The sequence below is a fragment of the Mustela erminea genome, chromosome 1 (assembly GCF_009829155.1).
Source record: "Mustela erminea isolate mMusErm1 chromosome 1, mMusErm1.Pri, whole genome shotgun sequence".
NCBI lineage: Eukaryota > Metazoa > Chordata > Mammalia > Carnivora > Mustelidae > Mustela > Mustela erminea.
Window position 1 is genome coordinate 32,620,647 of NC_045614.1, and position 17,533 is coordinate 32,638,179.

At 41.3% G+C, this 17,533-nt stretch overlaps 1 protein-coding gene across 3 annotated transcripts in view; it reads right to left on the bottom strand.

The window, feature by feature from the left end:
* Positions 1 to 1,897: 1,897 nt before the first annotated feature.
* Positions 1,898 to 17,533, bottom strand: part of ADAMTS9 (ADAM metallopeptidase with thrombospondin type 1 motif 9) — a 165,753-nt gene continuing 150,117 nt past the window's right edge. For all 3 annotated transcript variants that reach the window (XM_032324460.1, XM_032324470.1, XM_032324450.1), the window contains 2 exons: positions 5,595 to 5,689; positions 1,898 to 3,425 (listed from right to left, as the gene is read on the bottom strand). In XM_032324460.1, coding sequence (XP_032180351.1) covers positions 5,600 to 5,689 — 90 coding nt within the window. In that variant the 3' untranslated portion in view covers positions 1,898 to 3,425; positions 5,595 to 5,599. The remainder of the gene's footprint in view (positions 3,426 to 5,594; positions 5,690 to 17,533) is intronic.

The following is a 17,533-nucleotide window of genomic DNA, read 5'->3' on the forward strand; positions in this document are numbered from 1 at the left end:
CCCCTGGTGCCTAGCTTAGGCCTGGAAATAAGTGGATGCTCAATAAGTATTATTTGGGTAAATGAATGAATGAAAAGAATAGAAAGACAGTATTTAATCTGTACACTGCTCTAAAAATGTTAAAAATCCACAGACTCTAAAACACAGTATCTGTCCATTCTGCCACCTATGCATTCATCTTTGTGTCACCCTGGCTGTTTTTATAGGCAAATGACCTTCCTTCTTGCAGTCCACCCTCCGTCTATCCACTGTCAGCATCTGTTCATTTTCCCACCTCCTTCACTCTATAATTTTCCACCATGACAATAGTCACAACCCTTGCCCAGATCCTATTATCTCTCATTTACTTTGTGCTAATTGCTTCCAAACCACTCCCTCTCCTCTCTGTACTTGAACCTGTCACAGAGACTTCTAGCTGTCTCTCTTAAATTCATTTTGCCTGCTTTCATAGGAACAGATCCCTCGTTTTATTCAGATTGGCAATGTACTCTGTGAAACAACCTGGTTTCTCTACTGCTCCTGCCAGCTAGAAGCTGTAAGTGGAATTTGTTAAATGAGGCTTCTGGAAAACCTTTTTAAAAGCAAAACAGCTGGGGCCAGGCCACTTTTCCTCCACTCTTTTCTTCCCGTCTGGAATTTGGGAGTGATTGCTGGAGCCTTAGCAGCCATATTGAACTATGGAGGATTGAGGAGACAAGATAGAGAAAGAAACTGCACCTGAGGATTCTGTGGAGCTGCCATACCAGGCCTGGATTGCCTATCTCCAGGGTTATTTTACATAATAGTAAAACACTGTTGTGTTGAAAAGTGACCACACTTTTTAATGTATAAGACATTGCAGTCAGGTCTCCGAAATTAGCAGTTGAACGTTAATTCCTAACTGAAACCATTCATGTCTTTACTGTTGGCCATCAGTTTAAATTTGCCGATGCACAGTTTGAAGGCAGCTATTTTAACACCATTGATGCAGGATGCAGGGCTGAAAAGATCTTCAGAAAGCAATCTCACAAGGTAAGTAGGAGGACTATCAATAGCCTCATTTTATGAAGTAAAGAAACTAAAGCTTAGAATCAGTTAGTAGATATCAGAAGAAAGACTAGAACCCAAGTCTCAGACAATGCTGAGGGTCGATAAGGGGTGGCATCATGGTGTTAGCTATAGGATTTGAGTTTGCCCACACATGTAAAAACACACACACACACACACAGTTGGAATCTAGAGTAGATACACTCTGCTTTTGCCTGTCTTTATACTATCTATCCTTCTTTGTTAACAAAACCCCTTCCTCTGGGAACTTTCCTCCAGCCGAAGCTGTCAATCACCTGACTCTAGGTGGTACATGACATCGGCCCCCTCAACAACATGACTGGCCCAAAGGTGGACCCGTAACCCAATTAGAGCCAAACACGGGTGTTTGGGGACTGCCACTTACTCACTGTACATGAACTTCTGCTTGGTGTTATGAGGAAGAGCTAAAAATTTAGAGGAGGGGCTGGCATATGGTGGATGCCCACTTACTATTTGCTGTTTATCTGACATCTTTGGAAAGCTCTTATTTCCCTGGATACCATTAAGTCCGTAGAGTAGAAACTCCTGCCATATAAAATTAACAATGAAGCCCCAAGCCCACTTAAATCTCCTGTTTTATTTGTTCATTTGTTCCCCATCATACAGACAAGAGAGTAATATCTCTCTCAGAACCACTTCAGCTGATTTGAATAGTGAAAAAGCAGACCTTGGGGACAGTCCCCGTCCCTTATAGATCTCTGGAGTGACAACTGTAATCGATGGGATTACAAAAATATGTCTTGCTTCTCAATCCAACAATCTTAAAAAGTTGGACATATTTTCAATCCAACTTGAATCAAGAGTCCAGAAACCATGTAAAACACAAATGTTTGGATGTGCTCATGGTATTTATTCATAGTATATTTTCACAATGTATTAATAAACGAGAATAACACATTCATACACTGAGTATAGCCTCTTCTGGAGCACTCTGGAGTTTGTTTGGGGTTGGAGGTTACTGCCAGGTTTTTTTTCCCAATCTCTTTGAATTGTGGAGGTGGGCTGGATTTCTCAAACCGAGCACCTGGCGTGGGCCACTGGCAATGGCTTCCCTTCAATCAGGTCAGAAGGTCAGAAAGATGACTTCAACTTCCATTTTGGAAATAAGTTACAAGCAGTTGGTTAATGGACAATCAGAAAGATTCAGGTGTCTCGTACTCCACAGTTTATGTCTTCTCACAAATGCTGATTGCGGTAGCAGCCATGGACACTGGCGGGGTCCTAGGCTCACGTTCTGAAGAGAAGTCATGTCACCAGCCAATGTGTTTATCCTGTGACATGCTGGTGACAAGACAATTGTGATGACTAAAAACTGGTCCTGAACTTCTCCAGGTGTGCTGGGGGTCCTGAAGGTCATCCCATCCTGAGCACCCTCTGTCTTGCAACCAGTAAACATGGACATCACTTTAGAACATCTTGGCAAAATATTGAGAGAGTCCCACTTTCTTAGTATCATTCTATAATGAAGCTGCTTTGGAGTAGCCTCCATTTAACTTCGGAGAGATCAAGGCGCCAAGAACTGAAGCAAAGTATTAATAACGATAACAAAATAAAGAACAGAGTCTACCTCTCTTCCAAAACAGGCATGGCCAAACATAAGGATAAACAAGCTGGTCTTACTTTTCCAAGTGATTCTGTCCATTGTAAACTGTCCTTCCATTCCTCCCTTTTATTAAAAATGTTTACATTTCTGAGTCTGATATCACTTAAGTATATACAATATATAGCACCAAGGCAGCAATTTTTTTTTTCCCAGAGATCACATGAAACTGAATAGACAATTAACATCACTAATAGCTGCAATGATCTGTGACATTACTACATTACTAATTGGCGGATACTTTCCTAGGAATGCCAAAATACACTCATATGACCCTTGTAGCACCTTGATGGCAGCTAGGTTGTTTTAAAAAACAAAAACGAAGTACAATTTTAAAAGTAACAGCAGAATATTTACAGATAGAAAGTAAACAATAATGTACCGTGATAATGAAGGATCACTTCTGTCATAGTACTACATATAATGTAGAGTACGTAAAATGCAGTGATCTGACTGCAAGGGACAAATTATGCAAAAGGCAGTCGTAATAGAATCATTTTACGTACAAAAATATTACATCACAATAAATAATTTCAAACATAAATATTAAACTTTACATCATTAGGATATTCCACATACACACACACACACATATACGTGTATATGTGTGTGTGTGTCTATGTATATATATGCATATGTACACACACACCCACTCATACAAGTCCTCACACACACACACGCACGCACACCAATTTCAGGTGGAGGTATTGCATTACTATCCTTCATCCATCCCATAATGACTTCCTCTTCAGAGCACCTGAAAATGAACAAGTCACACAAGAAATGTAAACCATCTGTCTCAAATGTCATACAGCAGGCAAGATCACTTTTTACATACAATATCTTAAAAACGACGCTACTTTGTCTAGATTTTAAAAGTGACGTATGTTTGCTATAAGAAACATGAACATTTCTGGGGAGCATAAAAAGAATAAAATAATAAACTAATAGCCTGAGATCTCTCCCGTGAGATACTGCTCTTCAAATATTGGTCCATTTCCTTCCAGTTTTTTTCTAGACACAACATGTAAATATCATGTATATACAATTCACTCAAATTTTACTGCCTATAAACACATACAAAACTATTTTACTAGATATAAAATATGTAAAATACATATAAAATGAGGATCTCTAGTGGATTCCCGCTGACTTGGCCTGCCTCCATCCCATCTCCTTTTTTCTGATAACAAATTCCTTCTTCTTCCTCTTCTTTTCTTTTTTTTTTTTAAATGACTTTCAATTTTTTTTTAAAGATTTTATTTATTTATCAGAGAGAGAGGGAGGGAGAGAGAGCGAGCACAGGCAGACAGAATGGCAGGCAGAGGCAGAGGGAGAAGCAGGCTCCCTGCCGAGCAAGGAGCCTGATGTGGGACTCGATCCCAGAATGCTGGGATCATGACCTGATCATGACCTGAGCCGAAGGCAGCTGCCCAACCAACTGAGCCACCCAGGCGTCCCTCTTCTTCCTCTTCTAAATGAAGCTATAGATCACCCAACTCCAGCTGGGTATATGATCTCAGTCTCCTGGACCTTGTAATTGGTTCAGAAGTGCCCATGCAACCAAGGAGAGCCTGAGTTCTTGTGCAGAATGGACGCTGGTGGGCATTTATCTGGGGCCCTGAACAGCAAAGATGATGTAAGCCTAGAGCTGCCAGAGACCAGGGAGTGGGGGAGATGTTCTGTCTGAGAATGAAACAAGCCTTGCTGACTGATGGGAGAATGAAAGGGTCTTGATCCTGTTTGAGCCTCTGGATCCAGCTATGCCTGAAGCTAGCCCACTGCTTGGATTTCTCAGTTATTTAAGGCAGTACATCTCCTTTTTTTCCCCTGTTGCCTCAACAGAAACAATCCTAATGGAAGATCATCATTTTGAATATGAATGTTTAATGAAACAGTGAAATACTGATACATAAATGTCAACTAGGTACTCCTACATCAGGATCTTAAAGAGTCCTACAGGACAATGAGCTGCCCAAAGCTTGAAATAAGTTGCAGAAGTCTCCTGGGATTGACTTAACTCATCCACTGTAGCTGAAGGCACGGCGTTGAGACAATGAGGGACCAATCCAGGCCTCTGCCCAGCAGAGGGAGCACGTGTCAGCATAAAGAGGTTAGACCAGGCACTGTCAGACCTTATCATGCATGACTCTCCTGTACATTTGTTAAAATACAGATTCTGATTTTGCAGGTCTAGGGTAAGGCATGAGAGTTTGTATTCCAAAAATGCAAATCTAGCGTGATGCTGATCATGCTAGTCCTCAGAGGACACTGTGAGTCACATGTGTGTTGAATAGCACATTAAGCAAGAGCCCTGGCTTTGGGGTAGAGCACTACCCCAAGTGGGTTCTGCCAAAGGAATCGACTAGGCAAGCACTTGCCTCTGTGGGTCTCAGCCTCTATCTGTAAAATGAGGATAAAGCCCCATCCTGTGGCTTTATTGTGAGGATTCAGGGAAATAATGCCTGCAGGGTGCTCAGCTCAGTGCCTGACACATAGTCAGGGCTCACCGATGCCATTAATATCACTCTTGCAATACTCTCGGGCAGCATCTCCAACATGAATCCATAAGTCACCTGAATCAAAACTCCCTGTATTCAAAATACAGATTGTTAGATGCGCCAGAGACCAAAGGACTTCTAGAGATGGAGTCCAGTAAACACCTTGGGTAAATACTGCAGAGGGAGCTGATGCAAAAAGCCTAAGGACCTCACCTCCAAGGGTGCAGCAGAGACGACCTCAATCACGTGAGGGCAGGTGAGCAGGAGAGAAAAAGGTAGAACAGTTCTGAGTCACTTTCGAGGTCCTTCAAGGACAGGTTAGGACCTGTCTGGGGGGCAACTGACCAGCCCCCATTTGCTAGTTATTAGTTTACAGAAAGAATAGGAGAGAGAGAGAAAGAGAGGGAAACGTGGGACTTACTTACCTTAACTATAATATTTGGACCTCCAGGCCGGTGCCAGAGGATGGGGTACATTTTCCACAGTAACCACCACATTTTCCTATGACTCGGGTTCCATCCTGCAAGAAAATGCATGTGCTCAGACCACCTGCTGAGCTAATGTTCCCAGGGCTGCCACTGGCTTTGGGGAAATCTCTCGTGCATGCACAGGAGGTACCAGAAGCAGAGCCTAACATCCTCACGTGGTCTACAACAGGGGCTGACAAACGAGGGTTTGTGGGCCCGTGCAGCCTGCCACCTGTTTCTGTATGGCCCATAAATCAGGAGCAGTGTTTACATTTTTAAATGGTTGAGAGGGAGCAAACCAAGAATAATATTTCCTGACATGTGAAAATGATGGGGAATTCAAATTTCAGTATCTGTAATAAAGTTTTATTGGAACACAGCCCCACTCATTCATTCATTTAACGTCTGTGCCTGTGCTCAGGCTCCCACAGCAGGGTGAGTAGTGGTGACACTTCTCATTGCTTTACACTGCTACTCAGCACCCTGCAAATCATGGAGACACCCTTGGAACTTGGCAGTGTTGTGGATGCTGTGCGTATTGCCGTATCGAAACATTTTGTTTTATTTTATTATCAGCATATACCATCATGTCAGAACCTGAATACAAAAGTGACTTTGAATGTTGCTCTTTTAAGGCACCTTGGCATAGGAACGTATTCTCTTATCAAAATGAAATGTTTCTCATGCAATGACACCACAGCCATGCGAGAAAAATATGGAATACACCAATGCTACCGACCTCAGCCTCATCACACATTCCCAACTCACTAGGAAAGCAACGGTCATACATTTAGAAAATTTACAACTGACGATCTCTTCACAGCATAATCTCTTCCTCACAATAAAAAATGAAACCAAGTAAAAATAAACAGTGAAACTGACTATGTTTCCAAGTGGCTGATGTGTTAGCCAAGCAGGGAAAACAGGGTCTATACCCCCAGGTGAGTTAAGGACATTTTGTTTCATTGAACAGCTGAACAAATGTGTCCAGAGAAAACACATTGTTTAAAACTATTATCCTTTCCATAGGAACAGTTGCTTGAGAAGTTAATGACACGGAAAGCAACATCAATAATCAATTAAAATGCAAGGCACATAATTTTGGGTGGTATTTTTTGACACTTGATGAGTTTATGGGTGGATAATATTCATATCATTCTGTTGTTTATTTGAGGAGGTGATGCCGAGTCTGAAGTGACTAAAGAATTAGCTTCTGTGAAGAGTCTGTGTGGAATGAATTCAGGCAAGAAAGCTTCAAAGACACTGAGGAAACACTAGTGCCGAATAACTGAAGTGGAATCTACCAAGACATGTTGGCAACTGACAATAGTAAAAAATACGTAGATGGCCTAGAGGCAAAGATGGCAGAGGAGTAGGAGACCCTATTTCAACTGGTCCCCTGAATTGAGCTGAATATGTATCTGAACACTCCTGAAATCAGCCTGAGATGTAAGAAGGTATCTCTGGCTCTCTAGAAACAGAATATCTCTGGTGGTTGGTTTTGAGGTGTGAAGTGGGGAGCATGATCTGCCCGTGATTCTGCGGGCAGATATTAGAAGATAAATAGAAAGGGGAGGAAGCCTCCTGGATCCTGTGCTGTCAGGGCACCAAAGCCTCCGGTGCTGGGGACTGGGCACAGACTCGAAGACCAGTACCAGCGGGAAAAGGGCTTTAGGGCAGGCCCCCAGACTGAAATCTGGAGCTGTGGGGGGGCACATGTGTGAACTGGGGGCAGCTGGTGATTTTAGAAGGACCTGGAAGCGAGGGCTGGGAGTGCTGCTGTGGGGTGCAAAACCCAGGACACTGCAGTTTTTAGCAGCACAGACAAAAAAAGGAGACAGTATGGCTTGGAGAGCTCACTGGAGAACAGACTGCTATCTCTCTGCTCTGAGACAGAAGTTTGATATGATGACTTCTCCTCTGACTCTTGGAAGAGATGCAGAAAGCTGCCAGGGGAAGCTACCAGAGAACAAAAGGCTCCAAAACTGGTTTTTACTGAGCCCATCCCCCACACAGGGGACAGGGCAACTCTGTCCAAACGGGGCTGCCTGAGTAACAGTGTGTCAGGCCCCTCCCTCAGAAGACAGGCTGGAAGAACAAGAGGCCAACAACCCTAAGGTCCCTATAAAAGAGGTGCATCTTGCCTGGGTTGCAGTCAATAATCTGTACTCTGTACATTCCCTCAACCACCCCTCAATAGAATGGCTAAGAGTAGGAACCTCCAACACAGGAAAAATTCAGAGACAGTGACTTCTGCCACAGAACTAATGGATATGGATATAAGCAAAATGTTAGAAATAGACTTCAAGGTAACAGTTATGCAGATAATAGCTAGGATGGCTAAAACTATTAATGCTAACAGATTCTCTCAAGGCAGAAATGAGAGCGGATCTGGCAGAACTTAAAAATACCATCAATGAGATCCAATCTAATCTAGATACTCTGACAGCTAGGGTAAACACAAGGCAGAAGAATGAATTAGTGATCTAGAAGACAAACTGATAGAAAAGAAGGAACAGGAATCAGCCTGGAACAAAGAGCTTAAAAACCATGAAAACAGAATTAGAGAAATAAATGACACCATGAAACAGTTCCATTTCAGAAGTACTGGGATCCCTAAGAGGGTAGAGAGAGATATAGGACCAGAAGATTTTTTGAGCAAATCATAGCTGAGAACTTCCCTAATCTGCAGAATGAAACAATCATTTGTGTCCTAGAGGCAGAGAGGACCCCTCCCAAGATCAAGGAGAACAAACCAACGCCCCGGCATATAATAGTAAAACTCACAAATCTTAGAACCAAGGAAACCATCTTAGGGGCAGTGTGGGGGAAGAGATTCCTTACATACAGAGAGAGGAACATCAGAATAATGTCAGACCTGTCCACAGAGACTTGACAGGCCAGAAAGAGCTGGCAAGACATATTCAGGGTACTAAATGAGAAGAACATGCAGCTAAGAATTCTTTATCCAGCAAGGCTGTCATTTAGAATGGATGGAGAGAGAAAGAGCTTCCAAGACCAGCAAAAACTGAAAGAATATGTGACCACTAAGCTGGCCCTGCAAGAAATATTAAGGGGAGGGTGTCTATAAAAGGAGAAAGACCCCAGGAGTGACACAGAAAAGAAATTTACAGAGACAATCTATAGAAACAAGGACTTCACAGGCAACATGATGACAATAAAATTGTATCTTTCAATCATCATTCTCAATGTGAATGGTCTAAATGCTTCCATAAAATGGCATAGGGTTGCAGATTGGATAAAGAGACAGGACCCATGCATATGCTTTGTCTACAAGAGACTTATTTTGAATCTAATGATACAGCCTGAAAGCAAAGGGATAGAGAACCATCTTTAATGCCAACAGACCTCAAAAGAAAGCTAGGGTAGCAATTCTCATATCAGACAAATTAGATTTTAAGCTAAAGACTGTAGTTAGAAATACAGAAGGACTCTATATCATTCTTAAAGGGGCTATCCAACAAGAAGATCTAACAATTGTAAGTATCTCTGTCCCCAACATGGAAGCAGCCAACTACATAAGCAAAACCGTTAATGAAAATAAACATATTGATAATAATATGTTAATAGTAGGAGACCTCAACACTTCACTCTCAGCAATAGACAGCTCATCTGAGCAGAAAATCAACAAAGAAACAAGAGCTTTGAATGACACACCGGATCAGATGGATCTCATATATATATACAGAACATTCCACCCTAAAACAATAAAATACTCATTCTTTCTTGAGCACACATGGAACTTTCTCCAGAACAGACCCCATACTGGGTCACAGATCAGGTCTCAACTGATACCAAAAGACTGAGATTATTCCCTGCATCTTCTCAGACCACAATGCTTTGAAACTGGAGCTCAATCACAAGGAAAAGTCTGAAAGAAATTCAAACAGTTGGAAGCTAAAGACCCTCCTGCTCAAGAATGTTTGGGTTAACCAGAAAATCAAAGAAGAATTTAGACAATTCATGGAAACCAATGAGAACGAAAACACATCAGTCCAAAGCCAATAGGATACGGCAATGGTGGTCCTAAGCAGGAAATACATAGCCATCCAAGCCTCACTCCAAAAAATAGAAAAATCCCCAATACACAAATTATCTTTACACTTTAAGAACTGGAGAATTAACAACAGATTAAGCCTAATCCACACATGAAAAGGAAAATAATTAAGATTAGAGCAGAGATCAATGAATTATAAACCAGAGACACAGTAGAACACATCAACAAAACTAGAAGCTGGTTCTTTGAAAGAATTAATAAGATTGATAAACTACTGGGCAGACTTCTTTAAAAGAAAAGAGAAAGGACCCAAATTAATAAAATTATGAATGAAAGGGTAAAGATCATGACTAACATCAAGGATATAGAAACAATTAAAAGATATTATTATCCATAGCTATAGGCCAATAAGTTAAGCAACCTAGAAGAAATGGATACATTTCTAGAAACCTATAAACTACCAAGATTGAAACAGGAAGAAGTTGACAACCTGAGCAGATTACAGGCCAATAACCTGTAGGGGGATTGAAACAGTGATCAAAAACCTCCCCAAAACAAGAGTCCAGTACCTGATGGATTCCCTAGGGAATGCTACCAAACATTCAAAGACAAATTAATACCCATTCTCCTTAAGCTGCTTCAAAAAATAGAAACAGAAGGAAAACATCCAGACTCTCTCTATGAGGCTGGCATTACCTTGATCCCCAAACCAGGCAAAGACCCCCTATCGAAAAGGAGAATTTCAGACCAATATCCCTGATGACTATGGATGTCCCTGAAATTCTCAGTCCTAGTTAATAGGATCCAACAGTACATTAAAAGGATTATCCTCCACAACCAGGTGGGATTTATCCCTGGGAGGCAAGGGTGGTTCCACATTCACAAATCAGTTAATATGACAGAACACATTAATAAGAGGAGAGAGAACTACATGGTCTTCTCAATGGATGCAGAAAAAGCATTTGACAAAATATAGCATTCTTTCCTGATTAAAACTCTTCAGTGTGTTGGAATGGAGGGAACATTGCCCAATTTCCTAAAATCCATCTATGAAAAACCTACAGCAAATATCATTCTCAATGGAGAAAAGCTGAGAGTCTTTTCCTTACAATTAGGAACACAACAAGGATGCCCGCTCTCACCACTATTGTTTAACATAGTACTAGAAGTCCTAGGAACAGCAATCAGACAACAAAAAGATATAAAAGGTATTCATATTGGCAAAGAAGAAGTCAAACTTTCTCTTCAAAGATGACGTATTTTACGCAGAAAACCCAAAAGACTCCACTCCCAAATTACTAGAACTCATAGAGCAATTCAGTAATGTGGCAGGATACAAAATCAATGCACAGAAATCAGTTGCTTTCTTAAACACTAACAATGTACCCGTAGAAAGAGAAATTAGAGAATTGATTCCATTTACAATAGCACCAAAAACCATAAGAATAAACCTAACCAAAAAGGTAAAGGATCTATACTCTAGGAACTACAGAACACTCATGAAAATAATAGAAGAAGAAACAAAAAATGGAAAAACATTCCATGCTCATGGATCAGAAGAATAAACATTGTTAAAATGTTTATGCTGGGGGTGCCTGGGTGGCTCAGTGGGTTAAGCCTTTGCTTTCAGCTCAGGTCGTGGTCTTGGGGTCCTGGGATCAAGCCCTGCATTGGGCTCTCTGCTCAGCGGGGAGCCTGCTTCCTCCTCTCTCTCTGCCTGCTGCTCTGCCTACTTGTGATCTCTCTCTCTCTCTCTCTGTCAAAAGAATAAATAATATATTTTTAAAAAATGTCTGTGCTGCCCAGAACAATCCATACTTCCAATGTCACCTGATCAAAATATGAAAGGCATTTTGCAAAATGTTGGAACAAACAATTCTCAAAATTTGTGTGGAATCAGAAAAGACCCCAAATTGACAAGGAAATGTTGAAAAAGAAAAACAAAGCTGGGGGCATCACGTTGCCTGATTTCAAACTATATTACAAACCTGTGATCACCAAGACAGTTTGGTGCTGGCACAAAAACAGACACATAGATCAATGGAACAGAATGGAGAACCCAATATGGACCCTCAACTCTATGGTCAAATAATCTTTGACAAAGCAGGAAAAAATATCCAATAGAAAAAGGACAGTCTCTGCAATAAATGGTGCTGGGAAAATTGGACAGCAACATGCAGAAGAATGAAACTTGACCATTCTCTTACACCATACACAAAGAGAAACTCTAAATGGATGAAAGACCTCAACATGAGGCAGGAATCCATCAAAATCCTAGAGGAGAACATAGGCAGTAACATCTTTGACATCAGCCACAGCAACTTCTTTCAAGACACGTCTCCAAAGGCAAGGGAAACAAAAGTGAAGATGAACTTTTGGGACTTCGCCAAAATAAAAAGCTTCTGCACGGCAAAGGAAACAGTCAATAAAACAGAGGCAACCCACAGAATGAGAGAAGATATTTGCAAATGACACTACAGACAAAGGGCTGATATTCAAGATCCATAAAGAACTCCTCAAACTCAACACCCAAAAAACAAATAATCAAGTCAAAAAATGGGCAGAAAACATGAACAGACACTTCTCCAAAGAAGATATAAACGGCTAACAGACACATGAAAAAATGTTCCATCATCATTAGTCATCAGGGAAATTCAAATCAAAACCACACTGAGATACCACCTTATACCAATTAGAATGGCCAAAATCAACAAGACAATAAATAACAAGTATTGGAGAGGATGTGGAGAAAGGGGAACCCTCTTACACTGTTGGTGGGAATGCAAGTTGGTGCAGCCACTTTGGAAAACAGTGTGGAGATTCCCTTTTTTTTTTTTTTTAAGATTTTATTTTTATTTATTTGGCAGACATAGATCACAAGTAGGCAGAGAGGCAGGCAGAGAGAGAGGAGGAAGCAGGCTCCCTGCTGAGCAGAGAGCCTTACTTTGGGCTTGATCCCAGGACCCTGGGATCATGACCTGAGCCGAAGGCAAAGGCTTTAACCCACTGAGCCACCCAGGTGCCCCCAGTGTGGAGATTCCTGAAGAAATTAAAAATAGAGCTACCCTATGACCCTGCAATTGCACTACTGGGTATTTACCCCAAAGAAACAGATGTAGTGAAAAGAAGGACCACCTGTACCCCAATGCTCATTAGAGCCATGGCCACAGTCACCAAACTGTGGAAAGAACCAAGATGCCCTTCAACAGATGAATGGATAAAGAAGACATGGTCCATATATACAATGGGGTATTATGCTTCCATCAGAAAGGATGAACACCCAACTTTTGTATCAACATAGACAGGATTGGAGGAGATTTTGCCGAGTGAAATAAGTCAAGCAGAGAAAGTCAATTATCATATGGTTTCACTTACTTGTGGAGCATAAGGAATAGCATGGAGGACACTAGGAGAAGGAAGGGGGAAATGAAGGAAGTGAAACCAGAGTGGGAGAAAAACTATGAGAGACTACAGGCTCCAAGAAACACTGAGAGTTTTAGAAGGGAGGACCATGGAGGGTGGTGAGCCTGGTGGGGGGTATTAAGGCGGGCATGTATTGCTTGGAGCACTGGGTGTTATATGCAAACAACGAATCATGGAACACTACATCAAAACCAAATTAAGTTGGGGTGCCTGGTTGGCTCAGTCATTAGGCGTCTGCCTTTCACTCGGGTCATGATCGGGATCATAGACAGGTCATGATTGGGTCATGACCTGGGATTGAGCCCCACATCAGGCTCCCTGCTCAGCAGGAAGCCTGCTTCTCCCTCTCCCACTTCCCCTGCTTGTGTTCTCTCTTGCTGTGTCTCTCTGTCAAATAAATAAATAAAATCTTTGAGAAAAAAAAAAAAGAATGATGTACTGTATGGCAACTAACATAACATAATTTTAAAAAATATGTAGAAGCAGAGAAAGAGTTAGTTGGCCAAATTTACAAAGCTCATAAAAATATAAGATATTGGGGCAGCTGGGTGGCTCAGTCAGCTAAGTGTCCGCGTTCAGCTCAGGCCATGATCTCAGAGTCCTGGGAGGGAGCCCCACATCAGGCTCCCTGCTCAGCGGGGAGTCTGCTTCTCCCTCTCCCCCTACCTCTATGTGCGCTCTCTCTCTCTCTCTCTCTCAAATAAATAAAGAAATTAATTAATTAACAAAATCTTCAAAAAAATGTAAGATGTTTGAAGCCTGTAATTACTCATTGTATTAACCCTCAGTAGGCACTCTATGCAAAATATAAGAATCTATCAGGCGTCATGGAAGTGGCAGTATCAAGGATGAACATCTTTTGCTCTTGGGAACTTATCCATCATCAGTTTTATAAACTTTTGGTCAGAACTAGACGTTGAACACCCTGACTCCTGCCACCATCCAACAGTTTGATAACTGAGTAATGATAAAGTTTTACTGTGAACGTTTGAGCTCACAGGGCTGGGATTTAAAGGTTTCTGAATGAGAACTGCTCTCCGTCTCTGCCCTTGGACACTCACTGGCTTTGGACACTAGCTTTTGCTGTCGATTTAACAATATTTCCTAGTGAACTGAACTTAAATTTCAAGGCAAGACGTCTACTTACAGGCCCAACTTACACTGTGGTAACGTCATTGTAATGGCAATTAATATTGTTCCAATCAGAAGTAATGTTAGGCTGCTTTCTGTACTTTCCATTCTACTGAAAGTTATAACAAGAAGCTACAAGTCATGCCACATAAATTTCTGTGGACGTATTTTCTGAGCCTGAGCTGCCATTCCAGCAGCACCTTTTGGACTTTGATGTAAGTGCAAATAAAATATCATACTTCAAAATCCATGTAACAAAGCTTCCATCTTACCTCCATAGCAAGTACCTAATCTGTGATGTAATGACATTCTGGAGGGCAAATACGAAGAGAAAAATCTAACAGAATTCTAGAAATGCTTGCCAAGCCATGAATATGCTCCATGAAAATTATATGGTTGTGGACTGTATCAGTTGTGGACTATATTTTTTTTTATCATTTAAAAAACATTTATAAAGATGAAATACAGAAAATCCCATCTCTGACCAGCATTAAGAAACACTTATAAACAATTTTGATAATAGAGAAGGAAGCAAAATATTCAGCTAATTCAGCAAAGTATTATCCATTCCGAATACTCCATTCTTCTCATTGGTAAAAATGTATGGCAAAAAAAAAATTGAACTCCATTATTATTTTTAAAACTCCATCCATAAAAATTTTATACAAATTTCTTTCCACTCTTGTCATATCAATACATAATATTATTGATTTTGCCTCCTAAAATGTTTATGAATAAGCATAAATTATGTGGTTTTTCGCAGACAAAGTTTGCTGGCCCTCCAGTCTACTCCTTCCTGCCCCTCCAGATTCATCTTCCGACTCTCCAGATACCATCCCTTCCCTTTACCCCACCCCAGACTTCTGCATTTCTCTGGGCTGCTCTTCGGACATGCCTTTTATCACACAGGGCCTTTGCACGTACGATGCCGTTCCCTGTAATTGGAACCCTCTTCTGGGTCCCTCTCCCCCTCGGTGGACACTGGGTCACCCCACCTTTTGACTGTTAAATTTTTCAGAACTCAGCCCAAGGACCACTGCCTCTCAGACACCTTCCTTCCCCAGTTTCCTGCCACACAGCATCAGGCAAAACGGGGTAATTCTTTCTTTACATCTGTCTTCCTGCTACAGTGTAAGCCCTGTGAGGGTAAGGCCAATGTCTTTTTCAATTCCAAGGTCTCCAGGACCCAACAGTGTATGGCTCAGAGTGACACTAAATGCACATTTGTTAAATGAATGAATAAATGAGTGAATAGGAGGCTGGAGCTGATGTACACACTTTGTTTTGACCTGCAATTCAGACTGCTTGGCTAATTCATTCCCTAACACTTGACCATGCATCGGAGAACTCCTTAATTGTAACAGGGTAGCTCACTGTGTAAATTTACCATGTCATATTAGCCACTCTCCACCCCTCCATTCCTGCACAATGTTTGGCATCTTAGATGTTTCACATTTTCCACTGTTGGGAGCAGCATTGTGATGAACCCTATTTGTGCCTGCATTCCAGGATATCTTTGGGCTACATTCCCAGAACTGGGACAAGGTTGTGAAGATTTGCTTCCTATGGTCAAGCTCCGAAAGTCTCTTGCAAATCATTTCATTTAAAAAGCAAGTAAGCAAGCAAGTAAGCTTTGCCAATTTAACAAATAAAGAGAACAAAATAGTTTCTCTTTGAAAAATTCACTTCCCCTTGATTATGAGTGTTATTGAGATGGAAGACTGATTTCTAAGACCCTAACTGGTCCTGCGTTTAGGGGTTCATATTAGTTCTGGAGCCGGTCTGACACCACCAACCAGATCTGATGCCAGATCATCCTTCTAGCTAGCTCCAGCCTTCTACCTTCTAGAAGGTTCTAGCTAGGAACCTTCTCCACAGGCTGAAGCCCTGGTCTGCGGGCCTGGAGAATCCTGATGTGCTGGAATGTCTTCTGTCTCATCCAAGCTCATGCTTTATCCACACTCTCTCGTGCCCCAGCAGTGCACAGAACCAGGGTCAGACTGACTGGCCTGTATGGCATTTTATTTTATTTTATTTTATTTATTTTTTAAAGATTTTATTTATTTATTTGACAGACAGAGATCACAAGTAGGCAGAGAGGCAGGCAGAGAGAGAGAGAGGGAAACAGGCTCCCCACTGAGCAGAGAGCCTGATGCGGGGCTTGATCCCGGGACCCTGAGATCATGACCTGAGCCGAAGCCAGAGGCATTAACCCACTGAGCCACCCAGGTGCCCCTGTACTGCATTTTAAAACAAACTCTCTATGCCTTGATTTCCTGGCGCATCTGTAAAATGGGGATAATATTTGTCTCACTTCAAAGGTTTGGTGTAAATGCAAGAATGTACATAAAGTACTTAGCAGACTACTTGGCCAAATGTACGTGCTCAAAAAATATTAGCTATTATTATCATAAAAGTTTTTATGTGTGAATCTCCATCATAGTCTGCTCTCATGGAGATGAGGAAAAGTCTGGGTAAGTATAAAGTTGCTGATAACGGCTCTGCAACGTTCCTGCTATTTCACTAATTGGGACTCTGTTAATGTGATTTAGATAAAGTCTGAGCGAAAACTCATCATTTTTACTACAGAGTACAAAGGAAAAAAAAAAAACCCACTAAGAAAATGATTAGCATAGACACAATTGTCATGGAAACGGTGGCTATTTTAGAGAAAAAGGTATATTTCCCAGCATCTTAGTAGTACCCACTCACATACAATGAAACACTAATTATAAATCATTTTTATTTCTTCATTAGAGCAAGCCCTCTAAAAAGCTCTTTCAAATGAATATTTTCCTAGCTTGGTTTGAGCTATTACATATAATTAAAATGAGTAACTATCTGTTCCATTATGAATAGTTTATATTTCATACTTTTCACTGTATTTTCTGGTTTTCTCAGTCAATATAAATAGGGGAAGTAGGCTCATGTGATTTAGAAAAGTCAGCACATCTTTGTTTGAGGTGTGTTTATGTATATTTCTTTGGAGTGTGCTGGTGGTGAGCTGCCCAAAAAACACAGGAGATTATCGATTGATTGATCGATATATACACATATGTATACATAGAGTCACACAGATGTGAATATATACATTGCCTAACATTTATTTATTTTTATTGTTATTATTTTTTAAAGATTTCATTTATTCATTTGACAGAGACACAGCGAGAGAGGGAACACGAGCAGGGGGAGTGGGAGAGGGAGGAGAAGCCAGCTTCCGGCTGAGCAGAGAGCCGATGCGGGGCTCCATCCCAGGACCCTGGGATCATGACCCGAGCTGAAGGCAGACAACAAATGACTGAGCCACCCAGGTGCCCCCACTGCC